General features: G+C 42.5%; 20 protein-coding genes and 1 non-coding gene across 21 annotated transcripts; 11 read left to right on the top strand and 10 right to left on the bottom strand.

The window, feature by feature from the left end:
- Positions 1-61: 61 nt before the first annotated feature.
- PPH3 (phosphoprotein phosphatase PP4 catalytic subunit PPH3) lies at positions 62-985 on the bottom strand (the record flags this gene model as incomplete). The annotated part of the gene is made up of 1 exon (XM_003679703.1): positions 62-985. One exon carries the CDS (start codon positions 983-985, stop codon positions 62-64), a length of 924 nt encoding a protein of 307 aa, XP_003679751.1.
- Positions 986-1,088: 103 nt separating this feature from the next.
- Positions 1,089-2,132, top strand: PEA2 (Pea2p; the record flags this gene model as incomplete). Its single annotated transcript, XM_003679704.1, has 1 exon — positions 1,089-2,132. One exon carries the CDS (start codon positions 1,089-1,091, stop codon positions 2,130-2,132), a length of 1,044 nt encoding a protein of 347 aa, XP_003679752.1.
- A 20-nt stretch (positions 2,133-2,152) lies between these two features.
- On the bottom strand, positions 2,153-2,860 carry SPT15 (TATA-binding protein; the record flags this gene model as incomplete). Its single annotated transcript, XM_003679705.1, has 1 exon — positions 2,153-2,860. One exon carries the CDS (start codon positions 2,858-2,860, stop codon positions 2,153-2,155), a length of 708 nt encoding a protein of 235 aa, XP_003679753.1.
- Positions 2,861-3,048: 188 nt separating this feature from the next.
- SCC4 (cohesin-loading factor complex subunit SCC4) lies at positions 3,049-4,935 on the top strand (the record flags this gene model as incomplete). The annotated part of the gene is made up of 1 exon (XM_003679706.1): positions 3,049-4,935. One exon carries the CDS (start codon positions 3,049-3,051, stop codon positions 4,933-4,935), a length of 1,887 nt encoding a protein of 628 aa, XP_003679754.1.
- A 54-nt stretch (positions 4,936-4,989) lies between these two features.
- TPS2 (trehalose-phosphatase TPS2) lies at positions 4,990-7,818 on the bottom strand (the record flags this gene model as incomplete). Its single annotated transcript, XM_003679707.1, has 1 exon — positions 4,990-7,818. The coding sequence occupies one exon, from the start codon at positions 7,816-7,818 to the stop codon at positions 4,990-4,992; it is 2,829 nt and encodes a 942-aa protein (XP_003679755.1).
- A 347-nt stretch (positions 7,819-8,165) lies between these two features.
- Positions 8,166-8,531, bottom strand: SNF11 (Snf11p; the record flags this gene model as incomplete). Its single annotated transcript, XM_003679708.1, has 1 exon — positions 8,166-8,531. One exon carries the CDS (start codon positions 8,529-8,531, stop codon positions 8,166-8,168), a length of 366 nt encoding a protein of 121 aa, XP_003679756.1.
- A 1,015-nt stretch (positions 8,532-9,546) lies between these two features.
- IPT1 (inositolphosphotransferase) lies at positions 9,547-10,956 on the top strand (the record flags this gene model as incomplete). The annotated part of the gene is made up of 1 exon (XM_003679709.1): positions 9,547-10,956. The coding sequence occupies one exon, from the start codon at positions 9,547-9,549 to the stop codon at positions 10,954-10,956; it is 1,410 nt and encodes a 469-aa protein (XP_003679757.1).
- Positions 10,957-10,993: 37 nt separating this feature from the next.
- On the bottom strand, positions 10,994-11,251 carry LSM5 (RNA-binding protein LSM5; the record flags this gene model as incomplete). The annotated part of the gene is made up of 1 exon (XM_003679710.1): positions 10,994-11,251. One exon carries the CDS (start codon positions 11,249-11,251, stop codon positions 10,994-10,996), a length of 258 nt encoding a protein of 85 aa, XP_003679758.1.
- Positions 11,252-11,722: 471 nt separating this feature from the next.
- On the top strand, positions 11,723-12,955 carry FTR1 (high-affinity iron permease FTR1; the record flags this gene model as incomplete). Its single annotated transcript, XM_003679711.1, has 1 exon — positions 11,723-12,955. One exon carries the CDS (start codon positions 11,723-11,725, stop codon positions 12,953-12,955), a length of 1,233 nt encoding a protein of 410 aa, XP_003679759.1.
- A 172-nt stretch (positions 12,956-13,127) lies between these two features.
- Positions 13,128-13,715, top strand: PAA1 (polyamine acetyltransferase; the record flags this gene model as incomplete). Its single annotated transcript, XM_003679712.1, has 1 exon — positions 13,128-13,715. One exon carries the CDS (start codon positions 13,128-13,130, stop codon positions 13,713-13,715), a length of 588 nt encoding a protein of 195 aa, XP_003679760.1.
- Positions 13,716-13,984: 269 nt separating this feature from the next.
- FMP16 (Fmp16p) lies at positions 13,985-14,263 on the top strand (the record flags this gene model as incomplete). The annotated part of the gene is made up of 1 exon (XM_003679713.1): positions 13,985-14,263. One exon carries the CDS (start codon positions 13,985-13,987, stop codon positions 14,261-14,263), a length of 279 nt encoding a protein of 92 aa, XP_003679761.1.
- Positions 14,264-14,452: 189 nt separating this feature from the next.
- On the top strand, positions 14,453-16,930 carry DOA4 (ubiquitin-specific protease DOA4; the record flags this gene model as incomplete). Its single annotated transcript, XM_003679714.1, has 1 exon — positions 14,453-16,930. The coding sequence occupies one exon, from the start codon at positions 14,453-14,455 to the stop codon at positions 16,928-16,930; it is 2,478 nt and encodes an 825-aa protein (XP_003679762.1).
- An 84-nt stretch (positions 16,931-17,014) lies between these two features.
- Positions 17,015-17,902, bottom strand: DOS2 (Dos2p; the record flags this gene model as incomplete). Its single annotated transcript, XM_003679715.1, has 1 exon — positions 17,015-17,902. The coding sequence occupies one exon, from the start codon at positions 17,900-17,902 to the stop codon at positions 17,015-17,017; it is 888 nt and encodes a 295-aa protein (XP_003679763.1).
- Positions 17,903-18,080: 178 nt separating this feature from the next.
- Positions 18,081-18,734, top strand: OCA6 (protein-tyrosine-phosphatase; the record flags this gene model as incomplete). The annotated part of the gene is made up of 1 exon (XM_003679716.1): positions 18,081-18,734. The coding sequence occupies one exon, from the start codon at positions 18,081-18,083 to the stop codon at positions 18,732-18,734; it is 654 nt and encodes a 217-aa protein (XP_003679764.1).
- Positions 18,735-18,767: 33 nt separating this feature from the next.
- Positions 18,768-20,015, bottom strand: DDI1 (Ddi1p; the record flags this gene model as incomplete). Its single annotated transcript, XM_003679717.1, has 1 exon — positions 18,768-20,015. The coding sequence occupies one exon, from the start codon at positions 20,013-20,015 to the stop codon at positions 18,768-18,770; it is 1,248 nt and encodes a 415-aa protein (XP_003679765.1).
- Positions 20,016-20,193: 178 nt separating this feature from the next.
- Positions 20,194-21,060, top strand: MAG1 (DNA-3-methyladenine glycosylase II; the record flags this gene model as incomplete). The annotated part of the gene is made up of 1 exon (XM_003679718.1): positions 20,194-21,060. The coding sequence occupies one exon, from the start codon at positions 20,194-20,196 to the stop codon at positions 21,058-21,060; it is 867 nt and encodes a 288-aa protein (XP_003679766.1).
- A 101-nt stretch (positions 21,061-21,161) lies between these two features.
- On the bottom strand, positions 21,162-22,607 carry COX15 (Cox15p; the record flags this gene model as incomplete). Its single annotated transcript, XM_003679719.1, has 1 exon — positions 21,162-22,607. The coding sequence occupies one exon, from the start codon at positions 22,605-22,607 to the stop codon at positions 21,162-21,164; it is 1,446 nt and encodes a 481-aa protein (XP_003679767.1).
- Positions 22,608-22,821: 214 nt separating this feature from the next.
- On the bottom strand, positions 22,822-24,405 carry EMP65 (Emp65p; the record flags this gene model as incomplete). Its single annotated transcript, XM_003679720.1, has 1 exon — positions 22,822-24,405. One exon carries the CDS (start codon positions 24,403-24,405, stop codon positions 22,822-22,824), a length of 1,584 nt encoding a protein of 527 aa, XP_003679768.1.
- Positions 24,406-24,565: 160 nt separating this feature from the next.
- On the top strand, positions 24,566-25,252 carry TDEL0B04290 (Rtr1/RPAP2 family protein phosphatase; the record flags this gene model as incomplete). The annotated part of the gene is made up of 1 exon (XM_003679721.1): positions 24,566-25,252. The coding sequence occupies one exon, from the start codon at positions 24,566-24,568 to the stop codon at positions 25,250-25,252; it is 687 nt and encodes a 228-aa protein (XP_003679769.1).
- A 59-nt stretch (positions 25,253-25,311) lies between these two features.
- Positions 25,312-26,436, bottom strand: RRG1 (Rrg1p; the record flags this gene model as incomplete). The annotated part of the gene is made up of 1 exon (XM_003679722.1): positions 25,312-26,436. One exon carries the CDS (start codon positions 26,434-26,436, stop codon positions 25,312-25,314), a length of 1,125 nt encoding a protein of 374 aa, XP_003679770.1.
- A 276-nt stretch (positions 26,437-26,712) lies between these two features.
- TDEL0Btrna14V lies at positions 26,713-26,786 on the top strand. Its single transcript has one exon. It is a non-coding gene; the product is annotated as a tRNA-Val (tRNA).
- The last annotated feature ends 188 nt before the right edge of the window (positions 26,787-26,974 follow it).

Below are 26,974 nucleotides of genomic sequence, written 5' to 3' on the forward strand. Positions count from 1 at the left end.
TTGTAATTTTGTTAAGGCGATGGGTGAAATTTGATTTATTAATATGCAAAAGAGTATGTAGCTACAAAAAGTAGTCCATCTGAGGTTTCTTAGTCGGTATGATGGGATTTCCGACACCGTTCTGAGGTTGAACAGCTTCAAAGATTGTGTACTGACGTTCGAGGTTGTCGTCTATTCGCAGTACTGCGGCGATGTTTCCGCAGCGATAACAGTAGTTTGGTGCGGACCAAACTGTAACCAATCCACCGTCGAACATCTCCTTGTAGCCTTCCATGACCAGCTGGTGTGCTCTGGCGATGAGCTCGACGTCGTTACGGGCCAAGAATTGGTCCACTTCGTTCTTGCCAAACAGGAATCCGGCTCCTCGAGGCGATAAAGACCAACTATCAACCTCATCGGGATCACTCCATAATAAATCACACATGGCTCCCTCGTGCGGTACTTCTTGCTTACGATCGATAGATCTTATCTCGTCGATGGTTCCGATGTCTGGAGATAACCCTCCATGTACACAGAATACTTGGCCATTGACAATAGCTCCAAGTGATAAGTAGTCGAACACTTCACAGCAATAGCGCCACACGTTGCTATTGCCATACTTGCGCATCACTTCATCATAGAAACCATACACTTTGGTGATTTGTCTTGTTTCGTGGTTCCCTCGTATCAGTGTAATACGGTCCGGATACCTTAGCTTATAACATAGTAAGAGGAGGAATGACTCTAGTGAATAAAACCCACGATCAACAAAATCGCCCAAAAAGATATACCTTGATTTCTCTAGGCCTCCACTCTTATCGAATAGAGTCAGCAAATCGTGTAACTGACCGTGTATATCACCACAGATGGTCACTGGCGTGTCCACACGCGTAACGTTCGACTCGTTCATCAGCAGTTCCTGGGCCCGGAGACATAACGTGTAAACTGTCTCCTCGCTGATGTGTTTGGCCTGTCTAAGCAGTGAAATTATCCTATCGACATTCATCGGTGCTTTGTTGTAGGTGAAGTTCGAAATACTTGTAGATTCTAAAATTTTCGGACCTTGTATAACTATTTGAAACTATCGATAAACAAGAAGATTGGACGAGATGAGATGTGATATGGCCCTGATGGGGCGTGCAAACCCTGTGCTTTTCTCTGATAATCGTTGTGATGAGTACCCAATGGAATACAGTGAGTTAAAACACTATTTGGCAACCAATAGCATCGAAGACTTCCCAAGGCGGCGTAGCAAGGCTTATACGCACATCGACTTTATGGACCACTTGTTATACAAGTCTGGGGCGAGCGTGGATCTCGATAAGAAGCTGGCGTGTGAATATGCTCTGTATTTGGTGCAATCGGAGGAAGACGAGCCGGTAAATTACAAGGTTGAATCGTTGATGGCTTTAAAACCTAGGTCTTTGGAGTGGTACGAGAGTGTAGTGAACCTGTTGGGAAGTATCAATGCCCCTGATCTTGATATACCAAGGGTGAGTGGTCGTGATACGCTGAAACGCACCAGGACGTTAGTCAAAACCAAGAGCGATCTGCAAGAACTAACGTCGTTTGTGCTGTCAAATGCAATCAAAAAGGGTATTGAGCTCGAACCTGTAAATATGGATGACTCCGTTGAATTCTTGAAGGCGGCCTTTGAGACTATTTCTACGAGCTCCAATGATAAACAAGATCCAATGCAAAAGGACCAGTTGGAAACTGCGTTCAAGGATTTACAACTAGCGCATAGTTTTCTAACCAAGCAGTTTGAAAACGATCGAAATGAATACTTGGAGAATATTGAAAAACTACAAAGGACAAATAAGGAATTACAGCAACGCTTACTCGATTACCATTCGGATCTATCACAGGCAGAGGTTAAGCTACAAGAAACTGAGCGAGAATTGAATAACAGCAGGGAAAGACAAAAGAGTTTTCATATCACATCACCCATCTTTTCCCGTGACTCTTGGAACGATGCTTCCCCAGTTTCTGCAAAGAGTACAAACAGTAATACATACTCGATACCGATTATGAGAACGGAGTTCAAGCGATTGTTGACCGAGAGTCAAAGGAAATACGAAAGAGAGTTACAAGAAGAACGTGAGGCTAGAGCAGAGTTGCAACGACAACTCGACAATTTGAAAAACAACTAAATTACAGTATATAGCGCACCTTACATCTTCCTAAATTCACTCAACACCGGATATATGGCTTCGAAGGCCTGATAGATTTCCTCTCTTTGCTTGGCACCGGTAAGCACAACTTTACCCGATACAAAGACCAACAACACAATCTTGGGTTTAACCATTCTATAGATTAGACCGGGGAATAACTCCGGTTCGTAAGACGAGAAAGTACCGTGGCTAAAGGCTAGACCCTCCAAACGAATTGGGAACTTGACGTCACAGGAACCCACAATATTTTGGATCTTGAAATCAGTGAACTTTGCTGCAAACCCAATTTTCTGAATAATTCTAGCATACTTCCGACTCGCAAGTTTCGAATCGTCCTCACTTTTGGCACCGGTAACAACCATCTTACCAGATGCAAAGATCAGTGCAGTTGTCTTAGGCTCCCTGATACGCATAATAACAGCTGCAAACCGCTTGGGATTGTACTCTGCGTTACGGGCATGCAGCGCCACTGTCTTTAGATCCAGACGACAACCCAAATTCACAGTTGCCACTATATTCTGCAATGTAGGTACGATCCCCGAGGTGCCTGAATTTTCTGCCTCATCTTCGGGCATCTTCTTAACCTGGGTTCCTTGCATTTCACCATTTGCATTTCTTTCCTGGTTCTCCCATACTTGTCTAGTGTTTGGATCAAAAACAATCCTATTTGCCTCTTGAAACTCCTTCAACCGGTCGTCCTCTGCCATGTTTCAACCACCCCAGGCAACGTCGTTTTAGCTGAGTCCAACTTCTTCAAAGTTGTTAAGTTGTTCAAAAGTGGTTAAAGTTTTGTTTAAATAGTCGCGTCATTGCAAACGTTCGCTTCTTCTCATTGTAAAGGCCAAACCTTTGGAGGCTTAATAGTAGATCGATTGAACCTCTCGAGGCGAGCTGGATGGATTTACAACGGTTGCCAGTCGAAGTCGTTTATCAGTTGTCCCAGGAGTATCGAGAACAGGCCTATGCGGTAAGTGCCAAGGTTAAAAATGAAGAGCAGTTGAAACAGTACTGTACGCTCATATCAATGGCGATTAAATGCCTGAGGTATATCAAACGAGTCTTCCCGCTGTCTATCGAACAAGATCTCCAAGTAACACTTGAGCTGGTGGATCTTTTACTGCAAGAAACGCACAATCTGGATCTGGCAGAGTCGTTTGTTTCTAGTTTGCGCGAGAGACTACTTATTCACAATTCATCGAGTTCTACAGGATCACTAGTCAACGAGAGAATGCAATGTGAGTTGTTGTTGCTGTGTCGGATTCCTCTTATTAGAGGTAGTAAGTTTCATTTTAAGGCGGCGTTGAGAAGCTGTGATCACTTAGTGCAGCATTTAAGCCAGTTGAAGGATACTCTCGAGTCATATGAGGAGTGGAAACGCGTCTTCCAGTACGTTAGTATGCTTTTAAGCCAAAGGCTGGGGAAACATTTGATCGTTAGGGCGAAGTACGATGACCTTTGGCAGAATCCGGAGTTGCCACTCCAGTGGCAAGCTTTTATCACCTTATCTTATACCAACTATCTACTGGATAATCGTTTTCCTATTCCCCTCCCAGTGTCTCAACGATTGGGAAGCATAAGTTTCAGTGATGTACGTCCTAAGTGGTACGCCTGGAAACTAATGCTGCAGCTTACAATACTAGTTTATCAGGACAAAAATATTACTGAAAAGTTGAACGAGTTTAAGTGTTTCTTTGCACAGTCTAAAGATGCTTTAACTGATTCTTCAGATGACTCTATTGTGCAAGTTGGTAGTCGCCTTTGTCTGTCTCTTGATTCACCGTTCATGCTGAACTACCAGGACCTGAAAAATATGCTGCTTTTATTCCAAAGTGTAAGCTTTCTGGTGAATTGTTATGATAAGAAGGCCAGTTTCTCGGTGATGTTCCTTCCAAAAGTGGTCAAGACTACGACAAAATTGATAGATACGATGAAGCAGCGAAACGGCGTCTCACTGAATGAAATAAGCGCTAAATTACACTGGTACGAACAAATTCTGTCCTTAACGCGGTTTTATCAGGTTTGGCAAGACATGCTCTTAGAACCTCATTCGCTGCATACAAGCTCCGATGGCCTCCTTCATGTTATGTCACAACAAGCGGAATATAGGAAGGATCCTGCATCAATCTGTGATGAATATCAAGTTATCAAAGATGCTTCCGATTCAACAAACGAGACCAAACTACTTTCTCTCCTCAACACTTATCTCATTAGGGCATCGCTTGTCAGTGAAGGTGTTGAAAGGCAAAAACATGCAACGCTATGCAATATCATCTGGGACCAAATAACTAAACGATTGGCTGACACTGACTTACGAGATAACGCCACTTGGGACTGTGCATTAACCATGACATGGATCATGACCCATTTTGAACCATTTTCATCGAACCCTATACCAGCGACGGACGACGAAAGAAACCATCATATTGAGAAACTCAGGTTATATTACGACGCTAACAAGCTTCGATTGAGCAACGAAGTAGAAGATGAACCCCAGTCAAAGGGATCAGTCGATGAAGTTTTAAAATTGAAGAAAAGTCTCATGCTACAAATTCTTTTGAACTACCTTGGAGGCCGAATGCTTGAACAGGATTTAGAAACTATTTGCCAAATCTCTGCGGCTTGCTGCCGTTTGGCTAAGATACGAAAACTACCCGTGATACAATATGTTACTGGTCTATGGCATTTAGCAAACTGTACATTAGCGATGAAAACTAAAGAAGTAACGATAACGAGAGCCAAATTAGAATCATTGGTTAAGAAAATATGCATTCGTGAATTATAATGAGCTTTAAAGATTCACTAGTCTATTCTATATACATTTAGTAAGATAACATGCCTAGCGCTTAATGGAGGTTGAAGATCCTTGTCTGCTCATAGTGGTACTTGAGCTTAATCTATGCAACGAGGAGCTTGAATCCTGTCTATTCAGAGACGTGTTCGAGCCCTGTCTATGCAACGAAGTATTTGAGCCTTGTCTACGCAAAGGTTCTCTTGAATCCAATCTCTTAAGCGATGTATTTGAGTTTTGCCTCTTCAATGCATACTCCGCTTGCGCCTGTTCGGATTTTAAACTTCTTTCACTATTTTTAACGTGACCTCTGCTATCCAATTCAACGGTACCAGCACTTTGAAACAATGAGACGTTACCGACAAGTAGACCCAAGGTATCTAAAACTTGTTGAGGATCGGTCAAATGAGCTTTGGCCACAGTCTTCTTAGAGGCAGAACCAACAGTACAAGGGTAAAAACCAAAATTGTTCCACTGGTTTACTTTATCTGGATACTTGGATTTCCAAACCGATTCGATCTTGTTTAATTGGTTGAACATGTCTTCGTCTGTCATGTCATCACCTAGACATAGCATGAAATCAGGCATCTCTTCCTTGGTCAACTCCTCTCTCTTATTGTTCAACATATCCTGTGGCATACCATGCTTGTGCCAGACAAGTCTTCTTACAATTTCACCCTTATTGACAAAACTTGGACGCACTTCAAGGTTGGCCTTACCGTCCATGATTTCCAAATCGTATTCCTCTGCGACCTTGAGTAGCTCTCGTTTTAATTCAGCAGCATGAAATTCGCCCAATTCTGGGTCCGCACGTCTATAATGCCAAGTCAAAGCAACTTTCTTCCTTTCAATGTTCGAGCCTGGAGTACGATCCGTGATTTCCTCCATAACTTTGCCAACTTTTGCTTGCCATGACATATCGAATTTTTCAGTTAAGTTAACCCATTCTTCACTGTTCACGTCTCTCACAAAACAACCATGTTCTGCACTTAGACCCAGATGAGGCAACCTACTACCCAACCATCTTTGTAAGAATTTCTGGTCACGACCTGAGATAATCCAAATTTGGTTCTTAGGATCAGCAGCAAGTTTTGACAGGATCGTTATTAGACGTGCCGACGGAATAGCAGCCGCTGGGTCCCTCACAATTGGTGTCAAAGTACCATCATAATCGAATAAGAACAAACGACGCTTAGCCTGCTTGTAATTTTCCAATAGAATTGGTCTGTTCAAAGCAGGTGTGATTCTTTTTTCCTTTGCACCTGGAGATGTTTTATCACTGATTGAGTCCAAAGTGGTCAAAAATTTATCAGTCCAGTCCTGAATAGTTGGCACTTCGGGCCAAATCTTCTTCTCTAGGGCAAATTTTTCCTCTTTCGACAATTTTAGAGCCTTGTTTATACTTTTGGCAACAGCGACAGAATCCCAAGGGTTGACAATAATGGCGTCTTTCAAGACAGTGCTGCTACCCGAGAATTCACTTAGAACTAATGGATTACCGTAACAGTTGTAACTTGACATGTGGGATTTTACAGTGACGTATTCCAAAGCGGTCGTGTTCATACCGTCTCTTACGCTTGTGATAATGCAGAGATCAGCGACTCTCAATAACGAGAGATAAACGTCCTTTGGAATTCTCATGTAGTAATGTTGAACAGGTGAATGGTCCAAACCACCATACTTGGAGTTGATCGAATTAACCAATTCCGTAACCTGTTGCTCTAACCTGAAAGATTGTTGGGAGGTCCTGTTGATAGGTGGACTACTGACCTGGATCAGAACTACTTGATCTCTCCACTCAGGGTACATTGCTAAGAAAGTTTCATATGCTCTTAGTTTCTGCACAACACCACGAACAGGGTCTAAGCGATCTCTGCCGATGAAAATCTTCTTACCTTGGTAAGCGTTCTTAATGGCAAGAACTTTTTCATCGATATCTGGTGTGAATGCATCCTTAAGTAGCCTCTTGGTATTTACACCAATGGGCAAAGAATCAACAATCACATCACCACCGTTTGCGCCCACCTGGTATTGATCAATTCCAAGCGCATTCTTTGATTTTGTGCTCGAAGATTCCAAAAGTCTCTTACAAGAGGATACAAAATGACGAGCAAAACCATCGTTTTGGAAACAGATCCGGTTTGCTCCCACAAGTCCATCGAGAATTTGTTTTCTACGAGGTAAACAGCGGAAATATTCGTTACTTGGCCATGGTGAATGATGGAAATATGCGATAGTTAGGTCTTCTTCGTCAAATCTCATTCTCAGTAATTGAGGCAGTAACATCAAATAATAGTCGTGAACCCAAATGATATCACCTTTTTGATAAATTTCCCCAATCTTCATGGCATATGCCTCATTGAATTTAACGTAATCGTACCACCACTTGTTCTCACTGCCGCCGCCTTCGGACGAGAATTGCAAGATATAGTGGAAAGTTGGCCAGATCACATTCTCGGCATACTCCCTCCATCTATTTTGATCACGACGTAGTAACCACACAGGGTGCACGTTAGACAGCTTGATATTCTCATCGTGTTCACTTTGCTCTTGGATCGCTTTAGTCAACCCATCCAGTTGGTCCTTGGCCAAATACAACGGATCTTCGTCGCCTTCTTCTGTCTTCTCCTTCTTTTCATGATGGGCCGATAGACGTGATGCAAAATCGTCCTGTCTGGTGATTTCACCGGTCCAACCGATTACATGTTGTTCGTATTTCTCAGCCTCTTCGTCGCTATTTAAAAAATCTAACGAAGAGTAAAGAGCACTACTACCTACCGCAGCCTCGATCTTCCAGTCATCATTACTCTCACCCAATTGGATCTTGTAGGGCAGCTGAGACACACAATTGATAATCCTTTGCTTTTTAACAGACATTGTGCTCGCACTCTCCTATGCTTATAACTTCCCTAAGCCTTTACACGAACTCCAGTATATATATACTCTCGAGCCGCCCGAGCAATTGGCCTGTCCAAAACATAAGGTGGTCAAAAGGGGGGCTGCCGCCGCCGCAATGGCAAGGAGAAAACCTCTCGATCAGGGGCAAGGGGCAGTCACATTTGACGACCATGCCACCATGTGACCTCGGCGGCTAAGAGCAGAAAGGAAAGGAAAGTAGAAACATTCCTTGCTCCTTCTCATCGCAAAACATGCCGCTTTTATACCTTAACTTCGACGGGGGGTTAGAAATAAGGGTTGGCGGCTATACCCCGCATTATCCCCATTCACCAGATCTCAAATACACGCGTCATCAATAGATACAGTTTGGCCAGTATATCTTGTGCAGGCTGTTGCACCAGCAACTGCGGAGCATCTGAAATCAAAGGTTTTGCGCTTCTAGCACCCTGATTGATCTGCGAAATGCACTGTAAATTCGCATGCACCCTTTTCAAATACTGCGAAGCAATGGGCTGCAGCTGTTCTGGAACAGAGCCCTCCCCGTTGCCTCCTGCCATTTGCATCACTCTTGCAAGTAAAATACTATTAATATGTAGCAAGAGCTGGATCTTGTATTGTAATTGCTCATCCTCAGCACGGGGAACTCCTTGACCAAATCCTTCCTGACTCTGATAACTGTCACCTATTTCCATCGTGGTTCTTCTGGCTCGGCTCAACTACTTACTTGCGAACTCACGAGCTTGGCTTCGCTTTTTCGCTTAACTTGGTAACCTCTTGTATGATGGCTCTTCATGGTCCGCGTATCTCCGTGGAAAATTTTTCGTACTCGGGTATAAATCATCGTCTCCGACGAGCCACGGAAACCCAATGACGTTGTCATTGAGATCACCAAGGATGTGGTTGAGCTGAAGCGCCGACGACAAAAATGGCAGTAAAAACTAGCCAAGTTCAAAAGCACAAAGAGCGGCAGAACCATCGGAAAGCCTTACAAAGACTAAACGAGATACTTGGCATATCCTGAGCGATAGTCTAAGCCCTACGAATTCATCTTTTTCCCGAATAAAATTTTCGTGAATGCAAGAAAAACAAGAAATACCAGAAAATCAAGGTCCACATGGCATTCTCGTTCAATGTTCAATTCCACGATTGCTTCACGAAGAAGGCAGAGCAGTTTTATGATGGTAGTAATCACAAGGTCAACGAGAATTTCATCTCTGAGGTGTTCTAATTGTGAGGATTTATGGCAAGTGGTATGTCTTTCACCTCTTCCAATTCAATAAGAGCCAATGGACAATTCGCTTTGATGGGTCCCACTGCGTTGTAAGGCACTAGTAGATGTAACTGGGCGCCAAGCTTTTTTTGCACCACCGCGTCTCGCCTTCCCTTTTGGGCTGGTCTCGCCTGCTGGCCCCACTTCAGGGTCTCCTTAAACTTTGCCGCAGTGCATTGATAACGTCAAAGCCGCTTTCTGTTTTTTATGTCCGCATTCGGGAATAGAGCTTCGCCTCCGAAAAGGATACCGCGGAAGAGCAAATCGTTCTCAGTAGCATACTTGAGCTCGAACACTACGTATGGCTTTTCTCGCCTGCTTGAGGTTGAGTGGCTGGGGTCGTTCATCTGCAAAGCACAAGTATATAAGAGCATTTGCGGGTGGACGTTCGAATTGCGCACCTCATTTCGACAATAGTAATAAAGTCAACCACTAGTATGGCCGGTCATCTAGTGCGTATAATCAAGAGACTTTACAATGGTTCGCTGAATCAGCGGAATTTGGTTACTCTGCCAATAAATTTTGCAATCAACTTCTCACCAATCTTTCTATGGTTGGCTATCTTCAAGAACGCTGGGCTTGTGCCTATCGATATTCGGCCAAGTATCCATAGTAAAGCTGCTTTTTTTTTGGATGCATACCTCTTTGGTGATCATGCTGATGAGTTGTTTTTACAGTTAAATGATAAGAAATACCGTCTGTTGAGTTTTATCAGCTCTTTTGCATTCATGGTAGTCTTTCTAGTGCTATTTCCTCTAGCTATATGGTACTACATCTACTATATCAAGCGGGTCAAGACGAACGTGCTTGAATGGAACGAGCAAGTGTTCCATTTTAGTAACGGCTCGAACCCAAAAAGATTTCGTACTTTAGCCATTCCATTCCTACTTCCACTCGTCTCTTTTCTGCTCTTAAATATCGATTCACTCTTTGCGCTGCAGAGGCAGGAGAATTTTGCCAAGTGGAAGGATATGTTGGCTTGGTTTTCATACGTTATTATGCATTTAACTGCACCCATCCTTACGGCAGTTTACCTATATGTGTTCCAACCTCCTGGAACATTAAAATGTTTTGCATTTGCCCTAGGTTTCCAAAATTTAATGGGCGTTACTACACATTTGCTGCTCCCAATGGCTCCACCTTGGTTTACTCATCTATACGGGATTTATGACACCAAGCATGTTAATTATACACAAGAAGGCTACGCAGCAGGGCTTACAAGAGTGGATGCCCACTTGGGGACTCACCTCAACACTTCAGGTTTCCATATGTCCCCAATTGTATTTGGAGCTGTGCCATCATTACATTCGGCTATGGCCTTCCAATGTTTCCTGTTCCTTATCACACGCTCTACTACACTGAAAAATAGGTTTGCATCCGCTATGCGCGCGTTTAATGCCACCAAGGATCCGGAGACTCTCGAACTTACATCATTACAGGACTCAGACGCAGATGCTGATAGCAGCATAGCGTGTGAGGAAGAGAGCGATACTCTCGCCTATGTGAAATACTATGACTTCGATGCACAATTCGCCAACAAATGGTATTTCGCACTGTTCAACAAGGCAGTCTTGCCCCGTTTACTCGGTACTGCATTCATCATCCTGCAATGGTGGGCCACAATGTACTTGGACCACCATTATAGGTTCGACCTTTTCATCGGCATGCTCTATGCGCTGCTGTGGCATATAGTAGTCAATTCGCTAATCCTCCAGCCGCGCGTGCTCGCACCATGGGTAAACGTTCGTCTGGGCGAAGAACCAGATTCAAAGAACGAAGGAAGGACCATGGGCATGAGAGTCTTTGCTAATACTAGACTCGAATGGTTCTTTGACCCACTAGCATAATAAAACTTTGTCTTTCTAATGTAATATCACTATACAATTATTTCCTACCACCTGGCACTAGCATCGCAATGTTATTCCCACTAAGCAGCATTCTACCATGGTGCTCTAGAATTTTTTCATCCTCGAATTTACTGTTGTAAACCCACTCGACGGCATCTTCAATGATAACGTTTACGAAATCGTCAAACCCAACCAATGTACCCGTAAACTCACGGTTCGACTGCAGAACGATCCAAACAGGTTGACTGATCGTCTTATCAATAATCTCTAGGGGTAGTATTTCTGGCACAGACATCCTAACGCTTTAGCTCAGTCCATCGATGCTCTCTCTCTCTCTCATAGAGGTTCTTCGGGCATTGGTATACTACTGCTACTACTGATGGGCAGGTGAAAACCTTAGAGTGTCCGGGTTGGACCGGCCGGACACTCGATAAAAAGTGTCCGGGACAGTCCAGCCAGCCGGACACTTCTCACCCACTGCACCCACCTCGAGTATCGGTTTCGGTTGGTTCGGGGTGCACTTCGAGAAAAGCGTACACGTTTCAGCCGGCGATGCGCATCTCGAGCCAATCTGCAGCTCATTGATTGACTGAAACACCTGCAAACACCTGATTCTCGGTGAAGGAAAGAGGTGCAGCAGGTTTAGTTGGGCTGGGCATGCCAATGCTATATATGTGGAGGCTTATGTGCTCATTGCGATCGCTCAAATGTCTCTTTCTTCTCCACTAGCGACGCATACTCCTGTAGATCCATCGAACAACTCACGATGGCTAATAAAGTCTTTAACGTTGCGGTTTTCTTCGTTGTCTTCCGTGAATGTTTAGAAGCTGTGATTGTTGTTTCCGTGTTGCTGTCGTTCTTAAGACAAGCCATTGGTGAAAAGGATTGGGCTCTGTACAAGAGATTGAGAAAACAGGTTTGGATTGGTGTTGTTGCAGGTTTCATTATTTGTTTAGCTATCGGTGGTGGTTTCATTGGTGCTTACTATTCTTTGCAAAATGATATTTTTGGTTCAGCAGAGGATTTATGGGAAGGTATTTTCTGTATGATCGCTACTGTGATGATCAGTATTATGGGTATTCCGATGTTGAGAATGAACAAAATGCAAAGTAAATGGAGAATTAAGATTGCCAAGTCACTTGTGGAAATCCCCCAAAGGAAGAGAGATTACTTCAAATTGGGGTTCATTGGTAGACGTTACGCGATGTTCTTGTTGCCTTTCATCACTGTGCTAAGAGAAGGTTTGGAAGCTGTTATTTTCGTTGCTGGTGCAGGTATCACTACTCAAGGTTCTCGTGCCACGGCTTACCCATTGCCTGTCTTTGTTGGATTACTTGCAGGTGCTGCTGTTGGTTTCCTGTTGTTTTACGGTGCTTCTCGTTCTTCTTTGCAAGTCTTCTTGGTTATCTCTACTTGTATCCTATACTTGATTTCTTCTGGTCTTTTCTCCAGAGGTGCATGGTATTTCGAGAACTACAGATTTAACAAGGCTACTGGAGGTGATGCTAGTGAAAGTGGTGATGGTAATGGTTCTTACAACATCAGAAAAGCTGTTTACCACATCAACTGTTGTAACCCTGAATTGGACAATGGTTGGGATATCTTCAACGCTTTGCTTGGATGGCAAAACACTGGTTACTTGTCCTCGATGCTTTGTTACAATATTTATTGGTTGGTGTTGATGATCGTTGTCGGTTTGATGATATACGAGGAGAAGAGAGGTCATTTGCCATTTGCCAAGAACTTGAAATTGAGACAATTGAACCCAGGTTACTGGATAAAGAACAAGAAGAAGAACGAATTGACTGAAGAACAGAAGGAAGAATTGTTCCAAAAGATGGAAAATTTGAAATTCGATGAAAACGGTGTTGTCGCTCAAGAGGCTCAACAAAAGCAACCTATTGTTACAGATCACAAGGTCGAACCCATCGTGACAGATCATAAGATTGATGGCGAATCACACCAACTAGCGGTTTCATCAACCATTTCAGACAAATAGATAGATGTAAATACACATATTCAAATTATACTAATCGTAATATCAAACGCTCTTTATAATCACGTGATTTTCCTATGGTGTTTTCCTAGCACTCCATTCTATTAAAAGTGGCGATAAGACTACACCAGTGTTTTCAACTTCAAAGTTCGTATCATCACTAATACGTTTCAAAATGGCTTCTTCTACTCTACCGCTGCACATGTATGTTAGACCTCTGATCATTGAGGATACTAAACAAGTGGCAGATCTCGAAGCTCAGGGTTTCCCCACAAACGAACGCGCCCCTTTAGAGACTGTTGACTATAGACTCACCGCCTGTCCAGAACTATGTTCTGGTTTGTTCATTAGAGAGTTCAATGGCAAGGAAGTGAAAGCGGAGAAATTGGTAGGACATATCCTTGGAACCAAGATTCCTAAATCAAGCAACAATTCCTCGACATTTATTACTTTGGAAAGCATGGGAAAGGCCCACAGTGAGTCAAGTGACACCATTGGCATCCATTCTGTGGTCATTTCGAAGAATTACCAGAGGAAAAACCTTGCTACTTTGCTTTTAACCGATTATATCCAAAAACTAAGTAACCAGGAAGTGGGCAAGAGGATAGCCATTATCGCACATGAACCATTGATCCCCTTCTATGAAAGAGTTGGTTTCAAAGTGGTCGGTGAAAATAAGGATGTTGTCAAGGACCCTCAGTTTGCCAATACTAAATGGATCGATATGGTCAGGGAACTGGTCAAGGAAGAATATGAGAATTAGAAAGTCAATCTATAATACTATAAACTGTAATTTAGTGATAGTGCGAGTCTCGTGAGTCTAGCGAATAAAGAGCGAGATTTTAGGTCTGCAATGTCGGGGCTCCACAGCAAGACGCAGCGCATCCGGGGCTTGCTATAGTGGACGTCATTAAATAAGGCGTCGGACGTCGATCCCTGATTTTCTGTGCTATATAAGAGGAGTGGTTACTCGTTCACTAGGAACCCATTTTTAGTTATCTTACAATTTGATACATTACAAGAAGTTAAAAGATGTTGACCCCTACTTTAAGAATCTCCCCAAGACTATTGACTGTTTCTACCAGAACCTTTTGTTCAGCTCCAGTGGCTAGATTCCCACACAGAAAGGAGCACCAGAATGCTGAAGAGCAGAAGGAACAGAAACTGTTCGACCAGAACAAGAGTAAGTTGGATAACCTCGAGCATGAACATGGTGTTAAAAATACAGACAGAGAGAGCTGCGAAGAATTGAAGAAGAAGGGTGAGGATGCTCAAGTCGAACAAAACAGACCAGATGATGGTGTCTACTAGCTTACATAGCACATATTTATTTTATACATTCATGAATTGATCTTTCCTTATGAAGGTTGTTACCTAAGAGGTGTCACGTGAAAATGCTATCACTGGTGATACTGCCACATTTTAAAGATTCACTACCACTAGAAGAGTGTCAGTGCCACTTAGGGGTCCCAATTTCGATGGGTCTAGTTTGTATCTGAGATGACTGAGACGAAATCGGAATCTACTATGACAGTGCGTTCGAAGCACTGCAAGACGTTGGCTAGGTTGTCTCGAATAGCGGAACAGTTTCTTGATCAGGATGAGACTAGTGGCAAGCGAAAGGATGATGAAATGATGGCCCTCTTGCAAAGATGTTTAGATATTTTGGAAACATATCGAGATGAATGTAAAAAGTTGAAGACTAGGGAAGGACGACTATCACAGGATGAACTATATGAAACCTACGAGTCAGCTTACGTCTACTACAAGATCGTCCACAATACTGTGCTTAATAAAGTGCCGAATTTGAAACAGTTCCAAGTGGTAAAGAAGCAAACGAATACCAATGATAGGCAACTCATGGAGATTTATAATATGTTGGTCAAAAGTCTATTGAATGATGAAAAGATCGGTCAAATTAAAGCTTTCTTGAAGGAAAATTCTAAACCAGATGTGGAGATGGTTTTGAATACAGGGAGTACCATTTCATCCTCTCATTTACAACAACTTATTGATAGTCATAACGATTCCACATTATTGATTGATCTGCGACAGAGGGGAGAGTTCTCTAAATTGCATATTAATGCGAAGAATGTCATTTGCATTGAACCCATCTCATTCAAGGCCCAATACACAGATCTTGAGATTGAGAAGAAATCCTTGATTACTTCACCAAAGGAAGAGATCGGTTTATTCCGGGCAAGAGATACGTTCAAATTTATCGTGCTATACACTAGCGAGGATAAAGAAAGTCATAGTAGGAGTTTTGATTTACAGCAGCAAGCGATTCTATTGGATCTGTTAATAAATCATTCTTTTGCGAAACCACTAAATGCCAACACGAGAGTCTACGTTCTGAAAGCTGGTTTTTCGAATTGGGTCTCGGAGGGAAGACAATGTATCGGCGAAGAACACCATGGTACTTATACAAATGGTGCTACTTTTCCCGAATTAACTTTCTCTATAGGTGGGTCTTTGAAAGTTCGACAGGACATTCAGGAACAGCCTCCTTTACTTTCGAATGGGGCTTACCTTTCGGCGTCATCAGCCAGCTCGTCGCCACACTTATCACCGTCGAATCACTATTCAAGATTGAATAGATCTACACAATATCCACAAACACCACAACTAACAGCTGGCAGTAATGGCGCTCACTATCCCGGGCCGCTATTGCCAATAGATAACGCAGTATCCCCGATGGCAAATCACATTCCCAAACTTAGAGCACCAAGAGTTTTCACAGCAGATAATGAAGCCATTGTTCCTGTCAAAATGAATGACCTTTCGAAACCACCAAGTCAGGCTATACCTCCATTACCAAAATTTCCTTCCCGTGAAAGTTCACCAGCATTAGGTAGCGCTAACAAATATGATCTAGATTTTGCTGTCGGATTGGAAAATATGGGGAACTCATGCTATATTAATTGCATAGTTCAGTGCTTATTGGGTACACATGAATTGACCAACATTTTTCTTAATAAATCATATGAAAGGCATATCAATATGAACAGCAGGCTGGGATCCAAGGGAGTCCTAGCAAAGTATTTCGCAAAACTCACGCATTCGATGTATCAAAATGCATCCCACAAGTTGAATGAAAAAGGTAAACCGGTTCAACCCATGGAATTCAAAATGGCATGCGGTACAATCAACTCACTCTTCCGTGAATCTGGACAGCAAGATTGTCAGGAGTTTTGCCAGTTTTTACTGGATGGACTGCATGAAGACTTGAACCAATGTGGTGGTAATCCACCTTTAAAGGAACTGTCTGATGAAGCAGAAAAGATGAGGGAAAAATTATCATTGAGAATTGCATCTTCCATTGAGTGGGAGAGGTTCTTGACGACAGATTTCAGCGTTATTGTCGATCTTTTCCAAGGCCAATACGCCTCACAACTAAGGTGCCAAGTATGTGGTCTCACAAGTACGACATACCAACCATTTTCAGTCCTATCAGTACCCGTTCCTCATGCAAAATCCTGCAACATAATAGACTGTTTCAAAGAGTTTACTAAAGTTGAAAAGCTTGAAACAGACGAGCAATGGTCCTGTCCAAGATGTAAGAAGAAGCAACCTTCTACAAAAAAACTAACTATTACACGTTTGCCCAGGAACCTGATCATTCACTTGAAAAGATTTGATAACATGATGAACAAAAACAACGTATTCGTGAAGTATCCATTTACACTGGATTTGACACCCTACTGGGCAAATGATTTTGATGGGAGATTACCGCCAGGTGTTACTGAGGAGTTGCCTACCAGAGGACAAAGTCCGCCATTCAATTATAAGCTTTATGGAATAGCATCTCATGTTGGGAGTTTGTATGGAGGGCATTACACTTCATATGTCGACAAGGGCCCGAAAAGAGGCTGGTGCTATTTCGATGATACAAGCTTCCGCCCTGTTAGAAACGCCACTGAATGTATCACTCCTAATGCTTACGTGTTGTTCTACCATAGAGTGTACCAGGTTTAGTGATCTCACAAAGACTGACGGGATGCCGCTCGCCAGCAATTAACGAGTTACGTAGCGATATATGTTAGAATCTCATAGCGCAAACTATTCCCAATCGTCATCTTCCTCGTCATCTTCCTCGTCATCTTCCTCCTGCTCACCGTTGTTTCCTTTAGCTTCTTCCTCAATTTTGGTAGTAACCACCATCTCATCAGACACCTTTTCACCTATGGTGTCTTCTTTTTTCACGATAACAGGCTCTTCTTCAGCAGCATCGGCTTCTTCATCATCCCAGCCAACCTCTTCTTCCTCAGTTTTCTGACCCGCCAGTAATTTCTTCCTTTTGTTCTCCATGTCAAGGATTCTCTGCCGTTGTTCAAAGTATATTCTCCAAAACTCCTTGTAAGTGATTTCCGCTGGTACAATGTTATTCATCAAGTTGGCCATATTCTTATCCTGCTCCAAAATTCTGGCAATTTCGTCTGTTTTGGCGTCCGCATCGAAATCTTCGTTGGACTTCGACTCATGGTTCAAGTATATTGCTTTGTCAGTAGATAACGCCTTTAGTTCGGCTTCTGTCCTGTTACCACCTGCAGCACTTTGAAGTGATTGTTCGGACTTGCTGGTTGGTTCATCAATCTTGACAATTTGCTCGAGCTTACTTCCCAGCTTGCTCGTCATGGAGGGCCAAAATCCAGCATCAGAAACTTGCGACCAGTAATTGAGTGCCAAATTTTCTACATTGTGCAAATTGCTGTCTAGTTGCTTCAAATACCGTTGTGCAGTTTCAGAAACTTCTGAGTCCAATGGCAAATTGAGCTTGACCCCTTGCTCATCCTCTTTGACTATGTGTTTCAAAGCATCGGTTGTCCTCTGGTACTGTCTTGTAACCTCATCTTCGAACTTGTGGAACACCTCCTCAGTCTTCTCATCATGTTTGACATCTGATGCCTCTTCATTGGCAACAGCCTGCTCTTCAATAAAAGATTCCATCTTATACGTATTAATTACCTGTAGTTGCTTGTTCCTACGTGAGTGTCCCTTGGTTTCCTGTTTGATAAATTGATTTACTTACAATCCGCTTCAAGACGATGAATCAACTTGAAGAATAATGAGTCACGATAATCATAGACGCAAGGTGGTCCCCCAAAACGTCTAGAGCTATAATAAGATGTCATTAGTCGTGCCATTGAATTGCAGCCTGGTGCAACCCAACTTGTATCGGGGCTCCTGTCCAAGGGAGATTAACTTCCCTTACCTGAGATCGCTAAATTTAAAATATATCGTATCACTGACTCCAGAACCGCTAGGGAAGGATCCTGTGTTGGCCAAATTTTGTGCTGATAACTGCATAGAGATGATTCACATAGAGTGTTCGAAGGAGAAGAAGGAGAAGAAGGATAAGAGCAAGCCAAAGGTCAAGAGAAAGAAGAAAGCAGTACCGATTGAGTACGAAGTAGTGGTTGAGTGTGTCAAATTTCTCATCGATGCTCGACATTATCCATGTTATATGCATTGCACAAACGGAGAACTGATTACCTCGCTTGTTGTTGCCTGTCTGAGGAAATTCTCTTACTGGGGAACTGTTTCGATATTGAACGAGTTCTTGGCATACAATTCGAGTATCAACATACATGAACGCAGCTTTATCGAGAATTTCAACTCTGAAGTAGAAATCGAAAACTTGGATGTAAAGGATAAGGTTTCATGGATAACTGTTCCACATGTCTGTGTCCCAAAAGGAAATGATAGCACCAGTATGGAGATTGCTAGAGTGAGCAGCGTGTCTAACAGGCTGCCGAAATTGAGATTCCACAGTCTATAGACGGAAGTACACACTTAATTAATCATCGTACGTTTACTGAAATAATATCGAAGCAGCTATTTCAGTGTTGCCTTGAGCACTTTGAAGTGCAGCAAGGACTTCTTTTCTCGAGAATCCCAAATCCATGAGCTGCTTGACGGAGGCCTCTGGAAAGTTTGCTGGTCTGGCAGCGCTAAGGCCTGAAGAACTGTTGCCTGAGGTACCTCTATCGAGACCACCAATGTTTTTAGGAATAGTACCTAATCTCTGACCTTCTTTATTAGAAGTTTCTTCTTTTTTTGCTGGTCCAGTCATATTCTCTGTGAAATCTTTTGGTATCTCTGATTCACTTAGAAACTTTGTTTCAACTCCAGCAACCTTTAATACATCTCTTTCTAAATCAATACATGCTTGGTGTCTTTTTAACATGTCTAAACCTAACAATAGGTCAACATGAGTGTCCAGCACGGTAAAACTGCAAGGAACGTACTGAGTCTCAATTTTTATTTGTGACTGATGAATTCTTCCCAAAATTTTGCCAACACCGACTCCTCGAGCTTCCCCGACAAACCTTTTATCTATCAACCTAGTCAGGCCTGTTCTCTCCGCAAGCCTGGTGGACATTATGGTAGCCTGAGCACCTGTGTCAACGAATGCTTTGACAGGATGGCCATTGATCTCCAACGATATGAACAACATGTGAACAGTAGTGAAGACTTCCGGAGTATATTCTAAAGCATTTCGCATATGCTCGTCAATTTCCTGCTGATTGATCAAATCAGAAATTCTCTTCTGATTTGCAGGATCATCTGGATTACTCATAAGTCTTCTATACTCATCATTAGGTAGGCCGAAAGGATTTTGCATTTGAGACTCAGGTCCATTATTGCCATAACGTCTCTGAAGAATTACAGGGCCCATCCTCTCTTTAAAGGCCTGAGAATCTTCAAGCATCTGCTCCAGTCCCGGAATCTGAGGAAGTAGTTGTGATCTCAAAAGTTGATTGTGTAGTAATTCTTGCCTGAACTGTTCTACAAACGCATCATCAGAAAGGTCTGGGGTCTGAACGCCAGCCTTGCTTCTGATTAGGAGCAGATCGTTCTCATCACTGAAGATCTCATTCAGCGTCCTAGCACCAGCCAATTCTAACTTAGTCATATTATGGTACAAATCGTGTTTACTTTCATCAAACCCGCAATCCAGTTGAAGCAATGCAATAAGATCCTGGAGGGTCATATCTCCACTGACCTCGAGAGGACCAAAGATCTGATCAGTAAGCTCATTAGAAATTGTCAAGTTCATTGAGGAATTTGCAGGCAGTTAGAAGTTCTGTGTGGTCATTCAAATTTGTCTTTTGCTTGACTCAAGTTCTTGTAAGGGTTTTTGGCATCAAAAGGGTGGCGGGCTCTAGCTGATACTACGAAATAATAAACTCAATGAGCATATACAACACCTGATGAACTAGCTTCTACCATTCAGTATGAAAAGACCTTTGGATAATGAATATGATAATGAATATGATAATTCAAGATCTACTGATCTTGAACAGGTTCCGAAAGATTTCAGAGATAGACACACTCGCAAATTCGGTGAGGCAATCAGTCATATACTGAAAGTTGATCCCACATTACTACATATCATTGTTAAACAGGATTTTCCATTATTTCTCGAGAAGGAACAAGAACCCCAGACTGTGGCACATCATTATGCCAAGCTCGCTAGCGCTATCTTGTCACAACAGATAAGTGGTGCTGCCGCTAGAAGTATCAAGGCCAGACTGATGAAAAATTATAATGACGAATTTCCTACACACCTTCAGTTGCACGAGGATTTCCAACAGCCTTCCGGTCGAGAAAGAATACGATCTTGTGGCCTTAGTGCAAGGAAAGTGACATATCTTGAATCTTTGACGGATTACTTTATCAATAATGAAGAAGAGATCGAGAGACTATTTAGCGGAGAAGACAATGACGATGAGATCGTGCAGAAACTGACAGAGAATATCAAGGGTATCGGTCCATGGAGTGCCAAAATGTTCCTTGTAACTGGTTTGGGGAGGTACAATGTATTTGCTGTCGAAGATCTTGGCTTGGCCAGAGGTTGCTCGAACTATCTATCGAACAAGCCAGAGCTAGTTGAAAAGCTGACGAAGAGCAGAGTGGCTGCCAAGAGAAGCAAGATCAAGCACAAGAAGTTAAACTGGAAAATATATGATGATGACTTGGTCGAGTTGTGCGCTGAAAGGTTTGCCCCTTACAAGACTGTGCTAATGTTCATCTTTTGGCGCTTGTCCAGTACCAGTGTCGAAGCAATGGAGAAGAATGAGACAAACTTTGTAAATAAATAGCTTTAAATTGTATCAAGGGCGTCTTATCGTAAAGATCAAAGGCAAATATATACTATAAACAGGAAAACAAATGAACAAAAACGGCTACCCACGCCGTTTCATTACTTGGCAAGCTTGGAAGCTTCCGACAGGATCTTACTGCCTGCCTGCTTGGACTGTTGGACATAGAGCCCGCTGACCAAAATCTTCATAGGAACTCTAGGTTTTCTTAGCTGAGCTGCAAAGATGATAGCACTCGTGAACAACGCTAACGCACCCGCTTGATGGATCGATGCCAAAGATATAGGAACCAAGTAAACCAATGTCGCAATACCTAGTCCAACTTGCATAGTGACAATACCCATCATAGCTTTGATTGTACGATCTGCCATCTTAGGCACCGCAGCCTTTCTTCTGCTGCAGTAGGAGTGTACCGCCAACACCGCACAAAACGTTGTAATACCGAGGATCCTATGATTTAATTGAACAGTTGCTGGGTTTTCTAGCATGTTTCTCCACCATAAATCACTCTTATCCTCCTTACGAGCAAAGTTAGGGTCCATCAGTTCACGAGAGCTTGGTACCCAAGTATCACCCATCTTAGGGAAAGTGTTGTAAATCCAGCCGGCGTCTAGACCCGCGACCATACCACCGGACATTGCAGTTAAGAAAGACAAAGCTAGGAGTCCCAATGATAATCTTCTTGCAGGTCCAAGCGCTTTGGAATCTAAAAGTTTGAAAGCTTCTAGTGCTTTGGCAGGATTTTGAACCCATTTGCGTTCCTTCAAAATTTCAAAACCGGTCCATATCATTCCCAAGTATAGTAAGAACGCTGTACCCAAATGAGTCGTTAGTCTGTACTGAGAAACTGTAGGTTTAGATTTTCTAGCCTCCAATTGCTCTTGGTCTAAACCAGACTTAACCATCCACCAACCAATAAAACCTTGAAATCCCAGTAGAGCTAAAAGACCTACTAGCCTTTTGTTCACACGCCCGGATGTCTTCCTAGTTGCCATGAAATAGACGGCAGGGAATAGGAAGACTGCACCAATTGCACGCCCCCATAGTCTGTGAATCCATTCCATGAAGAAAATAAACTTAAATTCATCCAAATCGATATGAGAGTTCAGTTGCTTAAATTCAGGAGATTCTTTATACTTCTCGAACTCCTCTTCCCATTCTTGTTGATTCATAGGCGGTAAAGTACCAGTTACAGGTCTCCATTCTGTGATACTCAGCCCGGATTCAGTCAATCTGGTTAGCCCTCCAAGCACAACAATACCAAAAACAAGACCAGATGTACCAATTAGCCAGTAACCGACCCATTTGGAAGAGTTTAATAAAGTCTTGGGAGGACTTGAAACAGCAGCTGCCTCTTTGAGCAAACTGGAAGCCGAAAATGAACGTTGAAAACACTTCTGGCTAACTAATTTCTGGTATAGCGGTGCTTTATTGACTCTGACGGTAGTCAAGCGGCGCAACTGGTTCACCGCATTTCCGGAGAAGACAGAAGGCGACTTCGGTGAAAATCTGCACACTGCACCTGTAAACAACCTCCGGCAAAACATTTAATTCTTACCAACAGAGCCTATGAATGTGTCAAAGGTAGTTCAAAAGTGCCCAATTTTATAGTAGTTGATCTTCAATCTTAAGACCGACAGGATAAATCCTTTTTTACGGAAGCTCGTATAACCAGGACAACCATTGAGGGCTAGTAAGGCCACCATCGTCGCACTGGAAGCGCTTGTTATCCTATATAGGCTCTTATCATTATTGTGCAACTTACCATATGCGTTTTGATACCATCTTGTATCGTGCGACACTCTCGAGAGAGTGCGGATTCTTGGAATCTTTCATCTTTCGAATGTCATTCAAAGATGGGGGTACGGGAGAAACTCCGGTATTGCTGTCTCGCAGACGTGATGATGCCTGTTTCAATTTCTTCGAGCGATTAATCCGACTGTGGATGATAGCTCTGGCGTCTTGGTCAATCTTACCCGTCGCATAAGATAACATTCCAGGTACGTACTCGGCCTCTGTGACTGCTATGGATGATTCTCTATTAGCGAGTATGGTTTGAGACCATCTTAGAAGCATCATGCGTAAGAATAGCTTAATAAGGACCAAACACGCAAATCCGGCCAGGCATTTGAATATCGTTATAGCTATAGCTGGCACGGAAGAAATGTCAAGGATCTCAAGCAGAGTGGGACGGATCATAACAATAAACAGGACTACCAAGGCGGGGATTGGTAAACCAAGTCTATCACAAAATTTGTGCAAACTTGTGACATAGTCGCGGCACATTATAATCAGGAATTTATCATAAATTCTGGGACGTATGCGGTTGAATTTGGTAACGTAGGCGTGTTTTACCCAGTCTACGACCAGTTCACTGCCAACAACGTTAAACATGGGTCCACATAATACGCCAAGAACCACCGAAGAAGTTGCATGCAGGTTCCAGGAGTTGGGAATCACATTGGATTGAGACTTAGATTTCGCGACGACGTTCCTCAATGCTATAATGATTAAGAGGAAGATTAGTTGACTTCTCTCGACAACGTCGGCTATTGCCAATTGGAAGAGTCCCTCTTTATCGATTTTTTTTAGTAGAGCAGCCTTTATTTCAGCAAATTGCATGGATAGAAGCAGTGTGAGGAATGCATTAGAGTAGGAATTCACAGCCACATGCAATGCAACGGTTTGATATACCATCACGTATCCGTGGCAAACTAGGTAAATGATACTGGTGCATGATAGTACCACCTGTCTGTATTTTGATCTTTTAAAGTTTCTTGCCAAGACTATGGTAAATAAACTCTGTCCCATGCTCGCCAACATCTTGTCTGCCATTTCCAGGACTCCAAACAGCATATAAAGCTTAACTGAGCTCTGGCGTTTAATTCTATGGTAAGCCTTCGATGTATCCAGCTTGCTGAGAATAACGGACGCGACAACGATCATGAAGACCATGAAACTCTCGTTGAAAGTTTTAGAAAGTGACTTTCTCTTGCGTTTGTGGTTCCTGAACAAAATATCATTTAGGATCTTCATAGGCGTGGCTGTTAACAGATGTAAGAAGCAGTCAAAGCATGTCAGCAGCGTCCATATCATGAATCGCTCGAGGTGAAATGGAATCTTTGTCATGTTCACCAATTGCTCCAGCTCATGTTCAACCTCAGTCTCTTCTTCAGCATCATAGACACCTTCAAAGCTTTCATCGGACATTAATTGACTTAGTTGACGTCGAAGAGAACTGAAACAGCGCGATAATAGCGCTAGTGCTTTCTTCTTGCTCCCTTTCTCTTTCTTCTCCGTCTCTCTCACCCTACTCGAGGCTGGTTGGGGTTCCTCATGGCTCATAATAAGCTTTTATACTGTCTATTTCGCTCATTTCAGGTTACCAGATGTATCTTCTCTTGAATTGCTATATTTTGGGGACGAATAAATAAGGCATCGCTGCCTTCACTCTAAGAAAAGTTGATAATAGGACAAGAGAAAGAGTGCTACATATGGATGAGGTATGATTATTACTATCAGCGACATCCAAGATGTTGTGCTAAGACCATTTCAAAATCACAGACAGCTTTCGATGCGGGAAGCAGAGACTATTTCTCTTGAATTGATTGGCATATTATGTGATTCGTCTTGCAAGAACGAAGAGACCCTAAAATATATGGCAAGGTTATTCACACAGGATACTTATCAGGACTTGATCGATGAGAGAAATTTGAATAAAATGTGTGGTTATCCTTTGTGTGCGCAACCTCCCGAAAGAGTTCGTGATCCATTTTCTGTTAACGACACTACAAAGAGATTTCTATGGGATAACAATCCCTATGCATACCTCTCGACATATTGCAGCAAATTCCATTTCAGATGCTCTCAGTTTTACAGGGTGCAATTATCTGAGGAGGCACTTTTTGCCAGAACTGGAGTTCATTTGGTACAGCAGAGCCAAGAAGAACGACAAAGTGTGGAAAGCATGTACAAAATCACATTGTTTGAAGAGCTACTTCGAGAAAAATCATCTGAGGAAGACCTAGAGTCACTAATTGCTGGATTAAAGAAACTCGGCCTACAGAGTGGGGATTCTGGAGTGGCAGAAACGGACCAACAAACGCAAGATGACATCTCAAAATGGTTATCTGAAATAAAGATTGTGGAGACTGAAGAACCAAGTATATTAGGAGATTTTACCAAGGATTAGTAACTATTAGATATTCATCGCCTTGTGCCTTTGGCGCCGAAGGTATATACAGAATGCATTCAGAGACGATATTTAGCGAGAATAGTACGCAAGTCACGGCCAGGTATAAACGGTACAACGTAAGGAAGCTTGGTCTTGACTAAATTTTCAAACCTCTTGACCCTGTTGGTGTAGACTTTTTGATTTTGGGTTTGATAATAATCAAACTCTCCATTATTTAGCAGATTTTCTTCCCTGTGCATTCTATAAGAGAGAGACGCATCTGAATTTTTCTTCCTAAGAGATGCCATGACTTCGTTAATGGGATTCAGCCATTCGAATACCTTTGGGGGACAGCTCTTTCCTGCCTTCCTTTTGACAGGCGTTTTATCATCTTCCAACGATCCGCTTAGGATATGCAAGTATTCTTCGGGTGAGAACTTCAATAATGTACCGTCTTCGAGCGCTTGTTCCCAAATAGCTTCGTGTAAAGCCCAATTGGCATTGGCCCTACATGCTTCCCAACCATTTAATCGTTTTTGAGCCCGCTTCTTCTCCTGGCGTATGAAGACCCCTAAAGCTTTGGACTGATTCTTAGCCTTATTGACTGCAGATCGCACAAACCAAATCCTACCAGAGCCAGCTGATGTAAAGGTCAACGTGCTTTTTGGAGGGCCCTTAGAAAGCTGATGCTGGATTCTGCTCAACTTTAGTACGTCTCTCTCATGTAAAGCCAAAGGCAGCAGTAATTTTAATTTGTATTCATTTGATATGTGATGAGGTAACCTACCGCGCCGTTGATTTCGTTTGATATATTCACCCAATATTTGCATCTCTCTCTGTTCGGTCGGGCTTTGATCATTATTATTGCATTCTTTGACAGAAAGTAACTTTAGCTCTTTAGTCACAGGTGAATCTTTAATGGGCTTCTTTTGCTTAGTGTATGGAGTCAGCAAAGACCACACTTGTTTCATTTCTCCCATCTTCAAGTATTCATTTAATTTAACCATTTGTTCCAGAAGTCGATGAACGCTCCAGCTGGACTTATCGAACCTATGTTTAAATAGTACATCCTTCACAACCTTTCTAAGTCGACTTCGTAGATGAATGGATGAACAATTAGCCGAGGCATTCCTCAAAGTATGACGGTATAGAGTGAGCACATATCCTCTATGGGCTGCCAGATATATGAAATTTTTCACCATTAACTCTTTCAGTATATTCGCCGCTGAATTAAATGATCATTGTCAATCTAGATTCGATTTGTGCAAGGTAGAAAAAAAAAGTACGCTTGGGAGAGGTGCATCTATTGGTATCTCATAATGCGGCAGACACTACTAAACAAGATTTCATAACATATAATTCCTTGAACCACCATATTTCTGGCTTTAAAACTTCAGAGTAAATAGCTGCCAGGAATTTGTAAGCTTTTTTGAGAAATGAGGAGAGCTTAACATTTTGATGAAAATATACAATAACATGGTTTCGTGGTCTAGTTGGTTATGGCATCTGCTTAACACGCAGAACGTCCCCAGTTCGATCCTGGGCGAAATCATTTTTTAATTTTTTTGAATGTCGTTATACCGACGATCTTCTCTGCATAGAATCCGTGAGTGACACAAATCCGCTAGTGACACATGATTACAATGCGAACCAGAAAAAAAGCATAAAGATTCATCACCCTGCAGAAATATATATATATAACCATTGATCAACAATAGACTATGCTTATCAAGATATAAT

The sequence above is a fragment of the Torulaspora delbrueckii genome, chromosome 2 (assembly GCF_000243375.1).
Source record: "Torulaspora delbrueckii CBS 1146 chromosome 2, complete genome".
Taxonomy (NCBI): Eukaryota; Fungi; Ascomycota; class Saccharomycetes; order Saccharomycetales; family Saccharomycetaceae; genus Torulaspora; species Torulaspora delbrueckii.